This window comes from Fusarium coffeatum, assembly GCF_003316985.1.
Source record: "Fusarium coffeatum strain FIESC_28 chromosome Unknown BRIP53273_contig_202, whole genome shotgun sequence".
Taxonomy (NCBI): domain Eukaryota; kingdom Fungi; phylum Ascomycota; class Sordariomycetes; order Hypocreales; family Nectriaceae; genus Fusarium; species Fusarium coffeatum.
This window is the reverse complement of record NW_022157995.1, coordinates 81,409-100,129: the sequence shown is the minus strand read 5'-3', so window position 1 is coordinate 100,129 and position 18,721 is coordinate 81,409. Positions and strand designations below refer to the sequence as shown.

General features: G+C 48.9%; 6 protein-coding genes across 6 annotated transcripts; 4 read left to right on the top strand and 2 right to left on the bottom strand.

The window, feature by feature from the left end:
- Positions 1–463: 463 nt before the first annotated feature.
- Positions 464–1,999, top strand: FIESC28_08561 (uncharacterized protein; the record flags this gene model as incomplete). Its single annotated transcript, XM_031162699.1, has 2 exons — positions 464–1,056; positions 1,105–1,999. 2 exons carry the CDS (start codon positions 464–466, stop codon positions 1,997–1,999), a joined length of 1,488 nt encoding a protein of 495 aa, XP_031013254.1.
- A 244-nt stretch (positions 2,000–2,243) lies between these two features.
- FIESC28_08560 (uncharacterized protein) lies at positions 2,244–3,413 on the bottom strand (the record flags this gene model as incomplete). Its single annotated transcript, XM_031162698.1, has 1 exon — positions 2,244–3,413. One exon carries the CDS (start codon positions 3,411–3,413, stop codon positions 2,244–2,246), a length of 1,170 nt encoding a protein of 389 aa, XP_031013253.1.
- Positions 3,414–3,837: 424 nt separating this feature from the next.
- On the top strand, positions 3,838–6,419 carry FIESC28_08559 (uncharacterized protein; the record flags this gene model as incomplete). Its single annotated transcript, XM_031162697.1, has 3 exons — positions 3,838–3,860; positions 3,916–6,250; positions 6,312–6,419. 3 exons carry the CDS (start codon positions 3,838–3,840, stop codon positions 6,417–6,419), a joined length of 2,466 nt encoding a protein of 821 aa, XP_031013252.1.
- Positions 6,420–10,482: 4,063 nt separating this feature from the next.
- FIESC28_08558 (uncharacterized protein) lies at positions 10,483–11,118 on the top strand (the record flags this gene model as incomplete). Its single annotated transcript, XM_031162696.1, has 2 exons — positions 10,483–10,533; positions 10,591–11,118. The coding sequence occupies 2 exons, from the start codon at positions 10,483–10,485 to the stop codon at positions 11,116–11,118; spliced, it is 579 nt and encodes a 192-aa protein (XP_031013251.1).
- Positions 11,119–12,649: 1,531 nt separating this feature from the next.
- Positions 12,650–14,093, bottom strand: FIESC28_08557 (uncharacterized protein; the record flags this gene model as incomplete). Its single annotated transcript, XM_031162695.1, has 3 exons — positions 12,650–13,775; positions 13,897–13,905; positions 14,080–14,093. The coding sequence occupies 3 exons, from the start codon at positions 14,091–14,093 to the stop codon at positions 12,650–12,652; spliced, it is 1,149 nt and encodes a 382-aa protein (XP_031013250.1).
- Positions 14,094–14,859: 766 nt separating this feature from the next.
- On the top strand, positions 14,860–16,328 carry FIESC28_08556 (uncharacterized protein; the record flags this gene model as incomplete). The annotated part of the gene is made up of 4 exons (XM_031162694.1): positions 14,860–14,892; positions 14,946–14,962; positions 15,025–16,092; positions 16,142–16,328. The coding sequence occupies 4 exons, from the start codon at positions 14,860–14,862 to the stop codon at positions 16,326–16,328; spliced, it is 1,305 nt and encodes a 434-aa protein (XP_031013249.1).
- Between the last annotated feature and the right edge of the window lie 2,393 nt (positions 16,329–18,721).

Sequence of the window (18,721 nt, the reverse complement as noted above, 5' to 3'; positions counted from 1 at the left end):
ATCATCCCGTTTCATGTTGTCCCGTCTGCCAGGGTCGTCAGGCGGGCCTTGTTGGGAGGCCACCTGAAGAGGAAAAGGTGACTGACTGGAGAGTGAAACATAAACAACTTACCGTTCTTTTTTTAGAGCTGTCCGGGGAAGAATAAGCTCAAGCGGATGGTGTCATGTTCTTTAATACTCCTGTTTGCCATTCATCTTCTCTTTTCTTGAAACTCTTCTTGAGGCAGGATTACAATAACGACGGTTTCACGATATACCAGACCAGGCCTGAGAAGGATACCGCAGCTGCTGTGCAGCTTTTGCTTGATCCAGTTCTTTTGTATTGTATTGTATTCTATTGCTTTTTCTTTTCTAGCCGAGTGTTGCTCGTCCTTCATTTGTTATCCTCTTCACATACCGGGTCAAGCAGGCTGTTTAAGTCGTCCTCTTTACTGAAGCACGACTTCGCCTTTGCACTTTCAAAATGTCGCTCAAGGATCGAATCTCGTCCCCGCTCGAGGCTGGTACCTCTATCCTCGATGCCCACCATCTACCGCCGCACCTAGCACCTGCTCTCGAGCATGCATCTTCTTGTCTTGCTCGAAAGTCTCAGCACATCACCCTTGTTGTCGCTCGTCGAGACTACCAGCTTCCATCCGTCGTTCCGCCCAAGGGTTTATTGACTCCAACGACTCCAACGACCCTATCTCCCGGTTTCCGTCTCAACTTCTCACAGGGTCCCGTTTCTAGGCTCAGGTCCTTGATGAAGAAGGGTTCCTCAGTGTCCCTTCGATCAATAGACTCGCCGCGAAGTGGGCTATCTTCGCCTGGCCAGGTTCCCCCACTTGAAATATCCAGCCCTCGGTTGAAATGGCCTATGTCGCCCTCAACACCCCTGTCTCCTCCTCCCATGACACCTTGTACTGCCTCGTCGACGACTACAGATACCATGAGCTCCATGATGACCGCTTCATCGGGTTTTGGTATGCGGCTCATCCACACCAATGAGCTTAACCCTAGATCTGAAAAGATACTGAACTCGATATTGGCCAAAACAGAAAAGAAGTTTGCCCTTGGGTAAGTGACCAGACTATTAGCGGGCAAGTCTCGACTAACACGCTCTAGACCAGAGTGGCTCTCGGCCGCTGTCAGGCCTTCATCCTGCGGCCTCACAAATCAACTCATTCACAGCTCCATCATTCAAAATGAGGTCCTCTTCTGCTCGGAGGGCCTCACCATTTTATCACTTGACAGATTGTACAGCTTGAAGAGTGCTCTTTCTAGCTACTCAAAGACGAAATCCCCTCTCCGCCTCGAAGACGCCGTCGACGAACTCAGACGCATCATCCTAGCAACCAATGGCACAAAGGTTTCCAAGACGGCTATACTTCGATCGTATGACTGGTTGAGTGTGTCGAACTCCGCCCTGGTCGATTTGGATCGCATGTATCGACGAGCATACGGAGGACCGGAACAGCACGGGGGAATTTCAGGCCTTACGAGCTTCGTCGAACCAGCTATCAAGCCCATCAGCGATTCTCAGGAACGGCATATAGAGGAAGAGGCGGACGAGGTCACGACTAACGTAGCAGCGTCTAAAGGGAAAACACCATCGCCGAAGCCTTTGCTCAAGCTACAGACGAATTTCACTCCCGGGCCTCTTCTTAGGCCAAAACCAAAGAAATTAGAGGCTTCAGCCCAAGTGCCAGCTCAAGTCGAAGTTAGGGAAGAGGAAGATGGAGATCGGACAGCACGACCGACGGACCAGTTGTATTTCACCATGCAGCAGTGGGAGCCGCCCTCAACGATAGATCAGGTCCTAACTGCAGGACCAGTGAATCGAAGTGCCTTCAGTCCTCTCACACCAACCCCTATCATGAGTCCAGGGTCAACTAAATTCGGTCCTATGACACCGCACGAGTATGATGATATATCCCCGACAACACGGGGAGAATGGGGGTTCATGTTGGCGGACAATGCCTTCCAAAGTGGTCGCAAAGTTGGAGTCGAGACATTTTGATACCTTTCGCTTGTTTTACTTTGGTTTCTCAGATCGGAGTTGGATTGCATGGCGAGCGATTTGCCTTTTGAGACAACCCCTTTGGTTCAAGCATGTTTATGCTTAAATGACTCTGTATTTTTGGTTAGATACTTGAATAGGCATAGACGGCGCATAAGACGAATATATGTAGACTGAAAATTGGATAGGAAAATGGAATATTCTTGCATGTCGTGTATAACATTGGGTATCATTATTATCGTCGTCACCATCCATATTTGCCTGCTGCCTCCTTTCGGTTACTCCTCCCCTTGGCGAAGCTGTCCTCGAGGGCATCGCGCTGGCTTTGTACATTCTGCACCAACTGCTGCAGGCTATGTTTACCACCTCCCTGTATCGCCCGCACAGGATTGTGGGTTTGCTCTTCTCCTGCGGCTCGAATCTCCTCATTATGTCTATATTCTTGGTCCATATTGAAGTTGATGACCTTCTTGGCTGCTTGGTTACCGAGACCACCACGACCAAAGAGTTCCCGTCGTTGGGCTGGTGTTAGGTTGAGGTCTTCAACGACAGTATCCAAGGATTCAGATCCCGGCAGGGTAGTTGCCGACGGGCCAGCTTGTGCATGGCTGGCGTAGTCTCCATAGGCTTCCTCATCGTAGCCTAATGAGCTTTGCGCCGTCGCAAACATGGGCTCGTAGCCACCAGTAGAGGTCTTCGTTGTAGACTCTGGTGATTCTTCTGTGTGCATAGAGAAGAGGGAAACCTTCTTTGGGACTGCTGCTGGCGCAACTGCCGGCGCCCCAGCCACTTTGGTTTGTTTCAGCCCGGCCTGCTCATGCTGGGGCGCTGATGTTGGTTTCGCCAGTCCGGAGTTGAGCTTTTTCTTCTTCTGCGGGTTTCTCGCTACTGACAAAGGCTTAAACATCAAGGGCTTGCCGACAAGTTTGACCTCTCCCGCGGGCTTCTGTCCTTCAGGGATGTAGGGCTGCGCAGCCTTTGGTGGCGGCAAACTCATACCCTCCAAAGCATTGTCGTTTGCCCTATCCTGGTCTTCCCCTGCCTCTCGAGTAAATCCTGGCGCAGCACTTGTCTTGAATTGGAAAACTGGCCTTGTCGATGAACTGCTCGACGCTGCAGGTTTGGGTATGTTGGCATTTTTGGGCGCTGGAAGAAACGAGTTGAACCCAGAGAATCTGCCACTGCCGCTACCTCCGCCAATTTCTATCTTCTTCTCCGCGGGTTCTGGAATCTGCGCCTTATCGTTTGAGAGTTGAGGAAGGCTGACCACGATCTTGCCTGGGTTGGATCGATCGACAACCTTTTGGAAAGGTTTCTTGGATGATACGGTTTGTTTAGGGACGGGTTTGACGGGAGCTTGAACTTCATCTTCAGAGCCTGAGCCTTCGGAGTCAGAATAGTCGACGAGACCCATTGCGCTCGGTTCAGTAGTTAATTATCGGATGATGGAAAAAAAAGAAAGATGAAGGATGCCAAAGAATCGCGAACTTGAGTGTCGCGATATGAAGTTCAGAGGCTCCACTTCTGTCTCGTCTATGAATGGCCTGTGCTTGTGCTTGCCTTCCGACTAGCTACGTACCTACCTACCTACCTATGGCTCTGAACTTCCAACCCCACTGCTTCCAGTTGTCGCAAACCTACATACATACCTACTCTACTACCTGTACTTATCTGCTGCAGTAGGCAACACAATGATAGATACGATATCTATCTAATACCTCCTTTATTCTACCATCAGCGGCTCGGGTTGTGATAAATATGTGAGAGAGGCAAGCCACTTACTTTCGACTTGATTCAACAACCTCCGTGGTACAGTCGCGCCTATCAAAGCTGCCACCATGTCAGTCATTCAACTAGAAGAGTGTGTACCGATCGCATATCAAGTATCTTGCCATATCTAAACTAATCTTCTCCAGACTCGTCTCTTATCAACTACGTACCAGTTATCTCGACGAAATTGCCGACGGCGTAGGAGAGCGACTACTTAACGTTAATGATGGCTTCATAAACTCAGCTCCTTTCAAGGCTGCTGGCTGGCGGCCAAACTCCTCACACCATAAGAGGACGCACTCGCCTCCAATTCCTACTGCAATTGCTTCTGAATACTTCCAGGCGCCAAAGCAAGCCGGACTCACACTCGAGGATGGAGAGGAGGATGGCGGCATGCTCACGGCGGCCGGGTCAGACACTATGGGCCCGGGAATGGCTACGAGGCGACGCAGGCGTCGCGAGCAGATGGAAGAGGAGGATAGCAGCGATTTGAGCGACGAAAGTGACGATGATACAGACCAGAGGGCTGCACAGCAGATCAAGTTCGCAAAGATGCCGGTTAGAAACAGAGCAGGCTCGTCACCACTGCAAAACACCAACCTTCGTCAAGTCGGTGCTGTTTCACCAAGAGCCCCTCGCCGAGGCTCACAGTCAGCTTTAGGGACAGTCCAGGAGAGGCCACGTAGGGACACGGTCACAAGTAGCGAGATATCATCCGAAAATGAGACCGATATTCCTACGGTCCAGCGTCATCGAGAGGCCGCACGCGCTGCAGCGAGAGCTGCAAAGCTTCAGGCCAGGATTCTGGAGGAACCCTCACCCGGCATCCAGCGAGCAGATACATCCCTCCTTCCGGAAGAAGAAGAGGACTCTGATGAGGCTTCAGACATGTCTGACGATTATGCCGAGAGTATAGACTCGGCATCGATTCTCGACGGTGTTGAGAACGCCATTAACGCATCGCCTACTCGTCAGGTCGTGGGGACACCACCAAAGAATTTTGTGCGACAGTCTACAATTCGCAAATCGAAGCCATCGACACATCCCATCGTTCTTGGAACTCTACCTCCTCCTAGGCCAATGAGTATGATTCGACCCTTGAGTGTTGCCCAACCGAAGAGTTTGCTCTCAGCCGCTCTTAAAGCCAAGGATAAGAAGTCATCCATTCCTTTTCAAAAGTTTGCACATTTCAGCGGACAGGGTACCCAGGGATCTATTGCCGTGCGTATATATGCCCCTTTCTCAAAAATGCCAAGCAAGCCATTCCAGGTCCTCATCCGGCCACGCGTCCACGATGGACAAGGCGCCGAGAGGGTGGTGACAGTAGCAGACCTCATCGGTCTGAGTCTGTACCGATACAATGAGGAGAAACTGGAACCCCCTTTGCCCAAGGGAAAACTTAATATCAACTGGTGGACTCTACGTATGGTTGAAGAAGGTGGTGAAGTCGATGATGACTTCCCCCCCTTTGAGAGGACTAAACCTCTGATGTCTTTCACTACGGTGAACAATGCTGCGGCTCGAGGTGGAGGGCGCATGCGATCAAATTCAACCGCCTACGACGACTTCGCACTGGCAGAGGCTTCAGAAGACGAGTATCATGAGAACAAATCGCTGACGCCTCAAGAGGACGAGGAAGAGGAGCCAGTGACCTCACAGGATAGCAGTGGCGGCGTATCCCTTGATTCCACACAGCCAGACGAGGACGCAACTCCTCGGGGCACTCCAGGGCCAAGTGTTAACTCAGTTCTTTCCAACCGGCCACGGCAAAATCCCATCGTTACAACAACCTATCGATCGAATGCTCCTCCAGCAGACATGCCACAAGCACCTGCTGCGGTACCCAACACGTCCCGAGGGCAGCAGAAGCTACTCCGAGTTCATATCATGTCCTCAGACCTCGCACCAGGCCAGATGGTAACACTTGATGTTATGACAGACACTTACTTGGCAGAGGTTCTGGACGTAGTCTGCCGGAAGAGACAGCTAGACAAAGCCAACCATGTCCTCAAACTACCCAGTTCGGGGGCAGTCGTCATGTTGGATCGGCCTGTATCTTCCATTGGAAATGTCTCGGACCTCGAGTTGTACCGAAGACGATTCGCAACAGATGGCCCGTTAACCATGACCGGGTCGCCGAGCAGTTCGTCGCCAAAGACTTTGCCACTAGCTGAGCAAGCCATGCAGAAGCGCAAGAAGTCGCAAACACCAATGGTTGGTAGTCATCCATTGGCACGTGAGTCAATGAAGCAGGATGAGCTCAGCAATGCCAGCTATAAGAAATACACCGTCTGGCGGAAACAGCCAATGCGCATCGTAGGTATGAGCGAGCGCATCCTGGTGATAGACGGTGAGTATATACACATCATGCCAGCGTCTGGTGGTAAGGCGTTGCACGACGGTTCAGGCAAAACAACAACGGTGCACTTCAGCAACGTAGTTGGATGCAAAGTACTTCGAAAGCATCCGACAAACGTCAAGGTGAGTTCACTTTTCGAGATTCATGATCAAGTTCAGGACTAAATATGCCCAAAAAAAACAGCTTGTTGTATACAAAGCTACGGAAAGCAAACGATACGATTTTGAAGCCCGCAGTGCGCTGGAGGCGGCCGAGATCGTGGAGGAACTCAAGAAAGGCATGTTCAAATGAATTATCTTGATTCTGGAATTACCTCCAATATTTGGCACAGATATGTGCAATTTTCTCTGGAAAGTGACTGGATATAAAGAAAAAAGGAAAATCTACAATATGGGCATTTGAGATTTGCATAATCGTATTTCGCATTTCCTTTGCAGTGTGCACTGTGCACACCGCACACGGTTAGTACTGTCGGTTTGCAGTAGTTGCGAGCTTGTCCATTGCTTGTCTTGCTAGCGGAGGGACCCCTTTCGTCACAATGAAGAGAAAGAGAAAGAGAACGAGACAAGCCTGGAGGCTCGATCAGCCCACTATTATGCATCGCATCTCGATGAGAAGGAAAACTTTTTGGATTGATCAAATTCTGTGCTTGGTATGGGCTTGGCAAGCATTGGTCAAAACAGTCAAGCAAGGCAGGTTTATGCTGAAATGGCGATCCAAGGTGCCAAGCCGGGGTTATGGCAATGAAATATTATGGAAGCACGGAGAGAAATGGAGTCAGAGTGGAACACCTAGGGGCGTGTGTGGCGTTGAGGCCAAGACGGACACGACCAGCCAAGCAAGTACTGTACTGTACGTATCCGTACACATCCATTCATACCTACAGTACATACGAGTGTTGTACGTAGATATTGCGCTGTGAGGGCCATACATGATGATTTCAAACAATGATCCTAGTATGAGTTAATGAGCTGGCCATGCTGCAGATACTTTTCGACCTACTGTACTATACCTACTGTACTTCACCACATTGTTGAAGATTCTTTCCGTCCGTTGCTGGCTGCTTGTCAGCTTGTGTTCAGAAATGGTTGATCCTGAAGGACTGCAATAACAAGGTCCAACGCCAAGGGAGGCAATGTAAGGTAGGGAACCGTCCTGTATCCGTACCGTTGGCTAGCTCAACAAGCTAGAGTAACGAATCTGCGCTTAGGTTGTTATTAGGTTGTGTAGGTTGTGTCGCGTGCCGCGCGTTCAGGGACTCTCGCAGTTTACTGTCTCGCTCAGGTCAGGTACTAGAGACAAGAAAAAGAAAAGAAGCTTAGTACTGTAGGTTAGTAGTCTGCAACCGAGATCGGGATTGGCAAGTAATTCCCAAAAACGACTTCCTGGGCGTTCTGATATTTCGTTTAATATATTGACTCTTGAATTCCTCAAGGGTAGTAGTACTGTACTGTACAATACAGCACGATGCTGACAAGGCTCAGACAAAAGGATGGACTTGGTCCCTTGTCATCGGCAATTCCCACTGTTGCATTGCTGTACATCAGTCGATCCTCACTCTCTCCCTCTCTTTCTAGTCGGCCAACGCACACTGTCGGCGGGTGGTCTGTACTCAGTATCCAGGCGTTGGCACTACTTTTGGTTTAACTTTTCAGCTTGAGTAGATCTTTGTTCCTAGGTTGAGAGCCCCCCAGAGAGGGGGGACATAAGGTTTTCTCTCCAGGACATGGTTCAGTCCAAGGTCTTTTGTGTATATGTCTATTGTTTCATATGGGTGAATGTACAACGTTACGGCACCCACGATTACATTAAAATGCTCCTGTAAATCTTGGAATGGGTTTGTTTCGTTGGTAATTGTGCTGTAAATAACGTCGAGCATCTGCAAAGTACACGAGCGACTGCTGTGTGCATCTTTTGTGAAACTTATACGTCGTCCATGTCTCTACAACTCCAGGCAGGGCTGAAGTGTTAATGACTATGGACGGGTAGGCTGTTGGATAATTTGCTAGGAATGGAACCCTAGCAGGTAGTAGTCTGGGGAACAGTTAATACAGGACTGCAATGGAAGTTTCCAGGGGCTGTACTACCAGCCCAGCCTATAAGAGAGTCCTGACATTCAATTGGATGGATCCTGGCAAGGCTCATGGACCTCACTCACGCTTTGATCCAGTGAAGCACAGGCAGTGCATACAGTACCTTACTGGGCATTAATAGCCCGTCAGCAGCAGGGTAGGTACTGCCTAGGTAGGTACCTAGTCTATGCTGTCCGGAGTAGGAACCGGAGCAAGAACGAAAGGCAGGAAGAGCAAGGGCCGCTATTGCCTGCAAACAAAAATATGGGTCTTTCTTCCTTCCTTCCTACTCCACTGTGACGCAAATAGTCAGCCGGAATTACGTGAAAGGAATGATCAACTTAAGTTCTGGCAGGAACAATAATTAGAGATAGGTACAGACAGTACATATGGAAGTCAGCACAGCAGCACCATCCATGGAACGAGTGAACAGGGCAGGAAAGCGAAAAGGATCAGACCCGACGCTTGTTGCCAGAGCGAAGATCTCACCTTACAGCAACTTATTATTACCTAGGTAGGCACCTACCTTAGTATGTATCCGTACCTCTCAGACGTTTAATGTATGTAGGTCTTTCGCTGACTAAAGCGCTACGTCTTTCCCTCTTTGGTAACTCAGCTCACTTTCTTGGGTTAGTAGTCGTGGCTGTGGAAAACCGGGAGCAAGAGCAAGTGGCTGACTTTAACCCCACAATTGCAACATAACGTCAGAACAAGTTTCCATGTTCTTCAATCCTTGTCAAAAAGTTCGTTTTCGACCGACTCGTCTCGTCTGACTTGAACATCTTGCTTCCAGGGGTACTACTAATCGATTCTGTTTACAACACCCTTGTCCACACAACTGTACAATAGGTAATTTCCTACCTAGGTAGATGCAAAGACTCAGATGCCTCTTAAACGTGCAGAGTTAGAGCACGTTGGTTCAGCTAGGCTACAGTACATACAGGACAGTACAATACCTAGTCTGGCCGGCAGACTCAACTACGGCCACGCCTGTCACAGCATAGTGCATACATACCTAGGTAGGTAGTATGCACGGAATCGTGATGAATGATGATGATTTATGGCCACTGAAAGACAGGGTACAGTACTGTACTGTATGCTTGGCAGCCAAGCAATACCATACCGACACGGTTCCTGACTTTTAGCTCTTGGTTCTTCATTTCGATATCATCTCCTACTCAATTACCGGTTTTTCTGATATAGAGACAAGAGGTCGGCAGTGAACCCCTGATTGCGGAATCTTATGCAGGTACTCGCGAACTTGAATCTCTCAAAGACGTCACTTGATGAATTGTCGTCTAGCTTCGCTTCTGAATGAACGAATTCGGTAGCTGGGCAACTGCTCCCAACCCAACCTGGGTCTTATGCTCTACTCCAAATACGGATACCAGACCAGGGTATATCGCACACCGACCGATGCTCTTTGTTGGGGGTTCAATGCATGCCGCGTGGGCTTGAGGCTCAGTTTCACAAGGATACAATAACTCGCTGTCAAAATTGGTAGGCTGGCTGAGCCCAGCTTTGCTAACATACCTACACCTAGCTGATGCTGTTTATTTCCGGAGTCATGTGTACTTTACAGTACATAGGGTGAGCTGAAACAGAGGATCCCCTCTTCGGCACTGCCTTGCATAAGCTATGGCGCAGCTGAGGACATCACACGTATGCACTGGACTCTGCCGTACTGTACTCTACTAAGAACATCATAGCTATTGCTACCCGAGCGTTTACTCTGCAACGCAGCCTAGAGCTCAGAGTCGTTTGCAGTTGAGCACAGTATATGGTGTCCAGTCAGTACAGTAGGTACTGTTGGTTGCGGTCTCAATGACTGACTGACATCAGTCGAGTGTCAGAAACATGCCTAGGCCAAGTTGTCTGGGGCACGGACATGCATACTTGGGATTCAGGTACGGCTCAAGTCCGCTGGCAGTACGGTAGAGTACGTTACTGTACGCCGTACCCGATCTATGGCCTAGTTACGGATAGACGTGCCTCCACTGCTCCAACATGCGAATCGCCCAGCCCCGGGCTAAGGACGGGCAGTCCGGGGTGAAGAGGCGTGCACATAGAATCATGGTCCAAGGTGTGTAGTTGAACTGCATGGCATGGGTAGCCATCTGTGTACATAAACGTCCTGACCTCCAGCCATAACTCTACTCTTCTTTTCCTCTCTTCTTTCATCCATCAATTCATCATTGCATTCTGAATTCAGACCAGACTTGTCAAATCTCAATCAACACTCTTTTCGCTATCAACTCAACCTCACCAACACCACCGACATAATGAAGTACTCCGCTGTCGCTCTCCTTGCTGCCCTGACTGCCTACGCTCAGGTATGATCAACTCATTGTACAAGTTAATGGACTTGTTTTCTAACTAACAAACAATAGGCCCAGTCTGTCGATATCCCTGGCGCTGACGATGTTTCTTCTATCATCGGCGACGTCTCTTCCCGTATTGACGACGCTTCCTCCATCGTCGAGGATGTTTCCACCCGAGTTGAAGGCGAGGTCTCTTCTCGCATCAGCGATGTCACTGGTGCTACCACCACTATGACCGACGCTTCTACCGTTACCGAGTCCTCTGGAACCGCTTCTGCTGAGACCGAGAGCGAGACTGGATCCGAGACCGTCGACACCAGCGCTCTCGCCAGCGTTACCTCGGCCCTTGCCGAGGCCTCCGAGTCTGTCCAGGACAAGCTCGACTCCCTCAGCTCCGCCGCCGAGACTGCCACTGGTACCGCCAGCGAGGCTATTGAGGATCAGATCGCCTCTCTCACCTCCAAGGCTGGTGCTATCGAGAGCAGTGCTGGTGCCGCTGCCAGCAGCGCTACTGACGACAATGCCGGTGCCATGCCCACCGCTGCTGTCGCTATGGGTGCTCTCATGGGTGGTGCTGCTCTCTTCGTCAACATGTAAAATGGTTTTTGTACAGTACGGCAGGATATACAGCAATTAATGAAACGCACACGGTCAAATCTTTAACCATTATTTTAAATTCAAGCACACGGGTTCTGAGTCATTCATCTTGATTCAGCGTTGTCAAAGAATTGCAAATCGCGGGATTCATCACTTGGACTAGTTCAAAGTCACAGACCTACTATTAGCACGATTAATACGAGATGAAGCATGAATGCTTGATAGGGCTCACATCTCACGCGATCCTGTTTGGCGTCTCCCTTTGATGTAGGTGTGAACTGATGCTAGCATGGGCCAACAATTTACACGGCGTAAAACCAAGCTTATGTCTTACTCTAATCCTTCCAGGGATGGCATGGATTGTGTGGTCGGTTCGAGCCAAGGATGTGAAGCGTCGTAAGCTACATATTCAAATCATGTTGTGGTTGACGGTTGTATGAATGGTTCTGATGTCACTTGATGATTCACGCCGGCGATAAAGCCTTCACTATCCGTACACTCTCTCATCATTAGCACAGTTTCGAAGGGGAAGATCAGCAAATACATATGAGACAGGTAAGTAGTGATTCAAGCTAAGCAAAGAGGTGGCCATTCACTATCCGACCCCCATTCCCACTGAGAGGGATATGCACAAGTATCTGCAGTGGCCAAGTCTATGCAGACCAATCCTCCAATTAGTCCTTTTTCGGTCAATCTGCTGGAATCACTTTTCCGTTGTTTCGGCCTCCCTTAGGGGTCAATCAGCCGTTGTTTCACTCCAGCTCGCCATTGATGAATCCTTAGGGGACTTGTAGACAGTACGGTGACCATCATAAAAGATTCCATGAAATCCTTCACGTGCTATAATGTCTCCAAGATCGGACTCTACAACACAGCTGTTGGTAGGTTCATGAAGATCGTGCAAGGTTATTAGAGACCAAGAAGGCTAGAACCGCTATCCAAAATATCCATCGTCAAGAAGCAAGTCAGGACTCATCAATAGTAAGTTTCTCTTTCGTATATATATAATTCAATGCTTCAACTGAGATGAGCCTACCTCTCGACCTGCCCTGGAGGGGTCAGCCTTCAGTCGTATAATTCGAATAGACAACCACTCCCGATCAGCTGGATTACATATGTTATCGATTGTCATGTTTGGACTCCTAACTTGTACGTCTCCAACGGCTCTCTAGAAGTGTAGATGATAGATAGATAGAAAAACTCAAGTAAGAGGAATGTTCGTGATTACCGTGCTGTGCAGAGCGAAGCTGTCACCGGATCATGAAAAGATGGCATCCTATATTTCTTATCATTATGTTTATCCTTTCGGTATCAACCTGAATAAACTTGTGTAAGGTCGGCTTAATGATATGATATTTCTTTCTCTTCCTCCTGCATAAGCTTGTCTTGACCCACGGTCATCTTTCTCTTCGGCGCAACATGGATGATGGATAGCCTTCTTCTCATGAAACTGCGTTCAGTGATAACCAGCTTCATATCCACTCGTGATGCTTGGGGTCTCATGGAAATTCAGCTAAAGTAGGTATTTACATTACGTCCTCGGACGACTGTCCGTCCAGAGCTTATCAATGATTTGGAATACGGCGGTTACGCCCTTCATGGTAGCACTGTCCACCTCTCCTCCCAGTTTTTGTTGGATCTTGTCCGGATGCCATCGTACACGCTCTTCCCGGAGCTTAGCTACGAAGGCCTTCTCCCCGATATCTTGTGGATTCAATCCATTGACAAAGAACTTGCGCACTGTCGCCTCTTCAATGTCTTCCAGCTGACCGCCTTCCACTGGCCAAGCTATCGTTACAGGTGTGCCGTCCCATTCTGTCCAAGCGGTTGTGTAGTCTTCCCATCGCTGTGCCCAGCGTCGACGTTCTCTACGCTCTTCGCCACGACGTATGCTCCGGTCCATGTCCTCTTGCAGTTTCTGCGCGTGGCGATCCTCTTCAGCTTTGCGTTTCTTTGCTTCCTCACGACGAGCGCGCTCTTCAAGCAGACCAGCGTGCGTCTTTTCCCACATTTTCTGCCTTACATAGGCTGCATACTCTTCATCGGTCATCTGCTCTAGGTGTCCTGTAGGTCCTACACGCTCGTTGGAATAAACGTGGACGGGTTGGCCATATACGCCCTCCCAATATGCGGCACCTTCATCGTCGGCCATGGCATCAAATAGGGATTCTCGAAACGCCGCTTCAGGGTCTAAAGGCTCCGGTTCATGAGGGTTTTGTGGTGTAGGTGAGCGATGTTGTCGACGGTGTCGGTGGTGACGGCGACGCGATCGCCTGTAGTCCTCCTCCTCCTCCGCGTTATCTTGGTCATGATCTCGATGCCGATGTCGACGCTGGTCTCGTGAGCTGCGACAGGATCTCTGACGATCCTTCAGCCGAAGACGGGAACGCCTTGGAGCTGTGGTATCCTTCCCGCCATCGCTGAGATGGGCGCTGGCGCTCTCTGTTTCTAGTGTCGCATCAAGCGAGGACTCTCTCCTGACGTCAACTGGGGACCGGAGGTTTGGTGACTGACTCCTCCTCCTCCTGCTGCTTCGAGGTTTCTCTGGGTTGATAGAGGAGAGAATGTGACGTCTTCGGGGTGACTGCTCAGTTTCGCCCATCATGCGAGGGCCGTATGGTTCGACGGCATCGAGCCCCAGAAGCTCCTGGGCTTCGCTTGTAAGTTAAGAGCGGGAGTGGAGAATGTAAGTTGAAGTTTCAATGGTGGGGTTGAGGTGAAGACAAGTAGTTTGAGAGACTAACGCAGCAATATCATCCATGTTAGTACAGTACTTACCAAACAAAACTAGCAATACATTAATAAGAAGTCATCCTATAATGGTAGATAGAAACCTCTTTTGCGTGTGAAGTTTATCATTTTGTTACACATCTGAAAAGTTGCGGGATGCATGTAAGTATAGGGTAGGCAAAGAAAGAGTCAATAGCACTGTACTTGCTTCCAAGTTGGTTGAGTACCTACCTACGTAGGTACATAATCATATGTCATATGGTTAAATTGTACCTTGATGAGGCAGCCACGATAAGTCAATCATCAACATACCATTGAAGTTACCACTGTCGTTCATACCAAAAGAAGGAGGAAAATGGAACCAACATTAGATGTAAAGGTAGAAAGGTTGATATGTAGTATATGACAGCCTCTCCGGATTCAACAAAAACATCATCACGGCCTCGGACTAATCTTGTTATTAATCAATAAAGACGAATTGATGCTATTAACCCCTGAATTACTTCCATGGTTCCAATGAATGTCAGGTCTTCATGAATATGTATAAGGTTCCATGCCGGTTCTTTAGGGGGAATTTCAAGGGTCTAAAATGCCCCGCAGTGACCAATCGACAGCTAACAGATTGTTGCAGGGCTCCATGGTTCGGGCAGGTTCAGCGCTGAGACTACCTACCTAGTACTAGCTGCCCAGCCCCAGGCTCCAATGGATTGGATGTCTATCAATCCAACTTCTGATGGGCGAGGCCAGATAAAATTGTTCCTCAACGCCTAACCTCTGGACTACGTCGCCGCCCTTGCATCGCCCGTCCCTCGCCGTTGATATCTAACACTGTTCCCTTGATCAGCGCATACAGGAATACGCTCCGAGGGACTCACTGGCAGTCGCATCATGCGTAAATAGCTATTACCATCGTCATCTTCTTTCTTCCTTCTCTTTTCGCATCAACCTTGTTAATCTTTTGCGCATCCTCATTCGACCTCGATCTCGACCTCGACTGACATAACATCTACAATGGGAGGAATCCTTCTTCTTCTGGGCCTATGTGTAAGTGTCACCCACATGTTCCCCTATAATATCGATACTGACATTGAATGAAGCTGGTCATGGCTCTGGCGTACGTGCGATCATGACACCAACCCATATGTCTCGTTCATCAGCCGCTGACTTGTTGAACAGATCGTTCCTTGCTGGAGCGCTGCCATTGTCCATGTCACTTTCCCAGTCACAACTTCGACTCCTATCAAGTGTTGGCGTAGGAATACTGGTCGGCACTTCACTCATTGTCATCATTCCCGAAGGAATCGAAGCCGCGACCTCACCCGCAGAGGCCGCTCACATACATCGTGTGAGAACCCTGGTGCGCCGGAGCCCCTGGAGCCATCCTCTCCCCACACGCGACCTTCCCGAATCAATCGTTACGATCAGCACAGGCTCGATTCAAAAGCGCGACAAGGAATTGGATGTTGAAGCGATTGTTCGTCAAGTTGTGCATTCAGCTGCTGGAAATGCCCGAGTCAAACGCGTGGATGTTCACGCAGATGTCGAGGCCGCAGCTGATGTTCCAGCGATACCAACGGCCGACGATGCCACAAAAGATGTTGCTAAGGGCTCAGATAAGACAGAGACCGGACAGGAAAGCGGGCACAGTCACGAGGAGAACCACGGAGCGGAACACGATCACGAACATGCGCATGCGGTCCCTACGTTTGAGATCGGCTTCTCCCTGATGTTAGGGTTCTTGCTGATGTTCCTTATTGATCGCCTGCCCCGTCATGCAACTGAGAGCCTTCATTCTGCGCCACAGACACGCCATATCAGCCTTGACAACCTCAACAGTGATTCTGCTTCCGTTGATGAGGAAGCAGATGGGTTCTTGGGATCCCTGACACCAACACCACGACGAGCGCGAAGTTTGGCAACGACCACGGGCCTGGTAATACACGCCGCAGCCGACGGAATCGCCATGGGTGCTTCCTCAACCACCTCGGACATGAAACTTGGCTTCATCATCTTTGCAGCCATTATGATCCACAAAGCCCCTGCTGCCTTTGGCCTAACCTCTCTTCTCCTCAAGCAGGGCCTATCAAAGCGAGCTGCCAGAGGGCATCTCATTGTCTTCAGTTTGGCTGCTCCTTTCGGGGCGATTACAACATGGTCCTTGATCACTCTCCTGGGCGGTGGTAAGGTTGAGGGTGATCACTGGTGGACGGGCATGCTACTTCTTTTTTCTGGTGGTACATTCTTGTGAGTCTTTAAATAATCCATGAAATGTGCTTTCGCTAACGGTGTGCAGATATGTCGCAATGCATGCCATGCAAGAAGACAGCGGTTCCCACCAACACGATCATGGCCTCAATGGCTATGCAGATAGTAGCGCTACGACTCAGCGAAAGACCAAGGGCCCGCAGATGCGGGATACCCTGGCCACTATGGGCGGCATGCTGGTGCCGCTTCTCACGCAGTTTGGCCATCATCATTAAGTCAGGCCTACTGTAGATTCTTGAATCATCCCAGACTCTTGGTGCTGCGCATTTTGAGAGGTTGGGTTGAAGACTGGAACAAATCACCTTCCACAAAGCATAGATCGATTCAGCGCCTTTCCAAAATTATGTTTCTTTTCTTTTCTTTTATTCTCTTTCTTTCTCTCCTTCCCCAAGAGCCGGCGAGCTCTTTTCAACTATCATGGCAATGGACGAAAATAGACATACAGCAGCTCCAAAGGGGCAAAAACGTGTAAGTGGATGAGATTTGCATGGGTAAAATGGGATATGTAGATGCTTTGGTATAAGGATTTGTATGAATAGGAATTCGAGCCGAGATACAGAGTACACCGAGAAGCATACCTACCACGTACCTAGACACTGTGAGGCTAGAGTGCTCGTATAAATAAAGGAAACCCGCCAGGTTGTCTATATTAGTTACTATGAGAGAGAGATGGGATAATCTTTGTATCCTGCACCTTGATTTCATCGTATCCCAACAGAGATCGTTCTGTACTGTATAGTCTATAGATAGCCCAGGCTTGGTATATCGCCGTGCACCTTGTTTCGTACCTAGTCGCCAGGACTGTACTGTGACTGGAATAGTATAGTCACAAAAGAAAGTAAAATGGCCTGACAATTCCTGGATGATTCGAAATCCGATCAGGGGTGATTAGGTACCTAGGCAATTATCTACTATAGTTCTCAAATGCAGATTGACCGATCCGATCTTCTGGGCTGTATTTGACTACCTACTACCTAGGTATAGACTACGTCGTTACGCTGATGGTGTGACGGAAGGATTTATTCAAGATGTTGAAACAAGCGAATGTCGATGATAGGGAAGAAGGCCAAGGAAGGTGTTCGGCCAAGTCCGCTCACACAGGAGTTTAGGTTGCGAAAAATGGATGGATACTTGGCAAGGGGCTCAACTGCAGGCAAGGGTCTTTTCTCTGTCTACAGCACAAGGAGCCTCTATTTCCAAGGCATCATGCATTGCTAGCTTGGTGCTATAAAAGTCAAATCGCCAGGGCATGGCAAAGTTAAGTTGGCCATTGACGCCATTGGCGCTACTGATCTTCCAACGACCGACGTCTTTCTTTTCTTCATCTTTTTCCAACTCCTTTCCGACCTACTAAGGCACTAAGAGGCATCCGTCAGAGATTGATTGACATTATGGCTTTGTGGCTTGGGTGACGTTTAGGTACTCAAGTACCTAGTAGAGGCAGAGGTAGTATGGATGCAATATTTATTCATGCTGCATTGAATGAGACAACATCCATAGGCAGGTACCTACCTACAGTACAGCATCTTACCGCAGTCGACATAAGATCGAGGTAACATGAAACCTCGTATTAATGACCAGGCATATTCCACCTGATCTCATAGAGACTGACTTGACTGTAAGGAGGGGGGTTTGTTAACACATCATTGTAAATGGTACAGTAATATCCTATCCAATCCAGACTTTTCGAGAGCCGCTCCAAGTGTCACATCTCATCACATGGCTAGACTGGAAGGGGGCAAGGACGCGATGTCTTGCAGCAAGTCTGCTTGCAGTTCATCTCAGTGCGGAGATACCCATCCATCATTACATACATACATACGACACCTACTGTACTTGTTTCCACCATCAGTAGATCTCTCACATGTCATTCTATACATCGAGTTTGGCTACCAGTCGTTATGGTTTAAACCAGTTATGTACTACGTAATTCTGAGAACCGCGCACAGCCTTGATTCAGCAGGAACCAGCATAGGTTCTGAGCGTTGTAATATACTTGTTTAGGCAGGTACCTAGGTAGTTGATAGTTAATGCGAATCTGATGGGCACAAATATGCCAGGGAGAAGTTTTCGAATTAATACGGAGTATCGGCCGAGCAAATGGATAGGAATGGGAAACGCTCAGATAGACTTGGCTCCGTTTCAGCCTTTAGAATGAAACACCGGTTCCAGAAGTTTGGAATCCCATGGTACAGAGTTAATTGTTGATGAGCGAAGGAACAGGTAGGTAGGTAGGTACCTAATAGAGGTAGGAACTATCTAGGTAGGTTGAACAAGAAAGAAGAAGGAAGAGGAGGAGAAGGAGAAGGAGAAGGAGAAGGAGAAGGAGAAGGAGAAGGAGAAGGAGAAGGAGAGAGCATAGGTAGTGTTTCTTTGGTAGGTAGATTCTGTCCTCCTGTATCATGGATGGATAGATTGTTCTACCACGTCAACAAGAAACCTTGGAACTTCATCATCGGCTGTCAATCTCTTTCAATACCGGACATAGAGTTCGAATTCAAGGATTCATACCCTTTCTTTCTTTTGTTTCGCTGCACGCCCTCTCGCCCTATTCAGCCAGTAAGTCTTCTTTCTCGTTCGTTCTTTGTCTCGCCTCCCTCCACTCGTG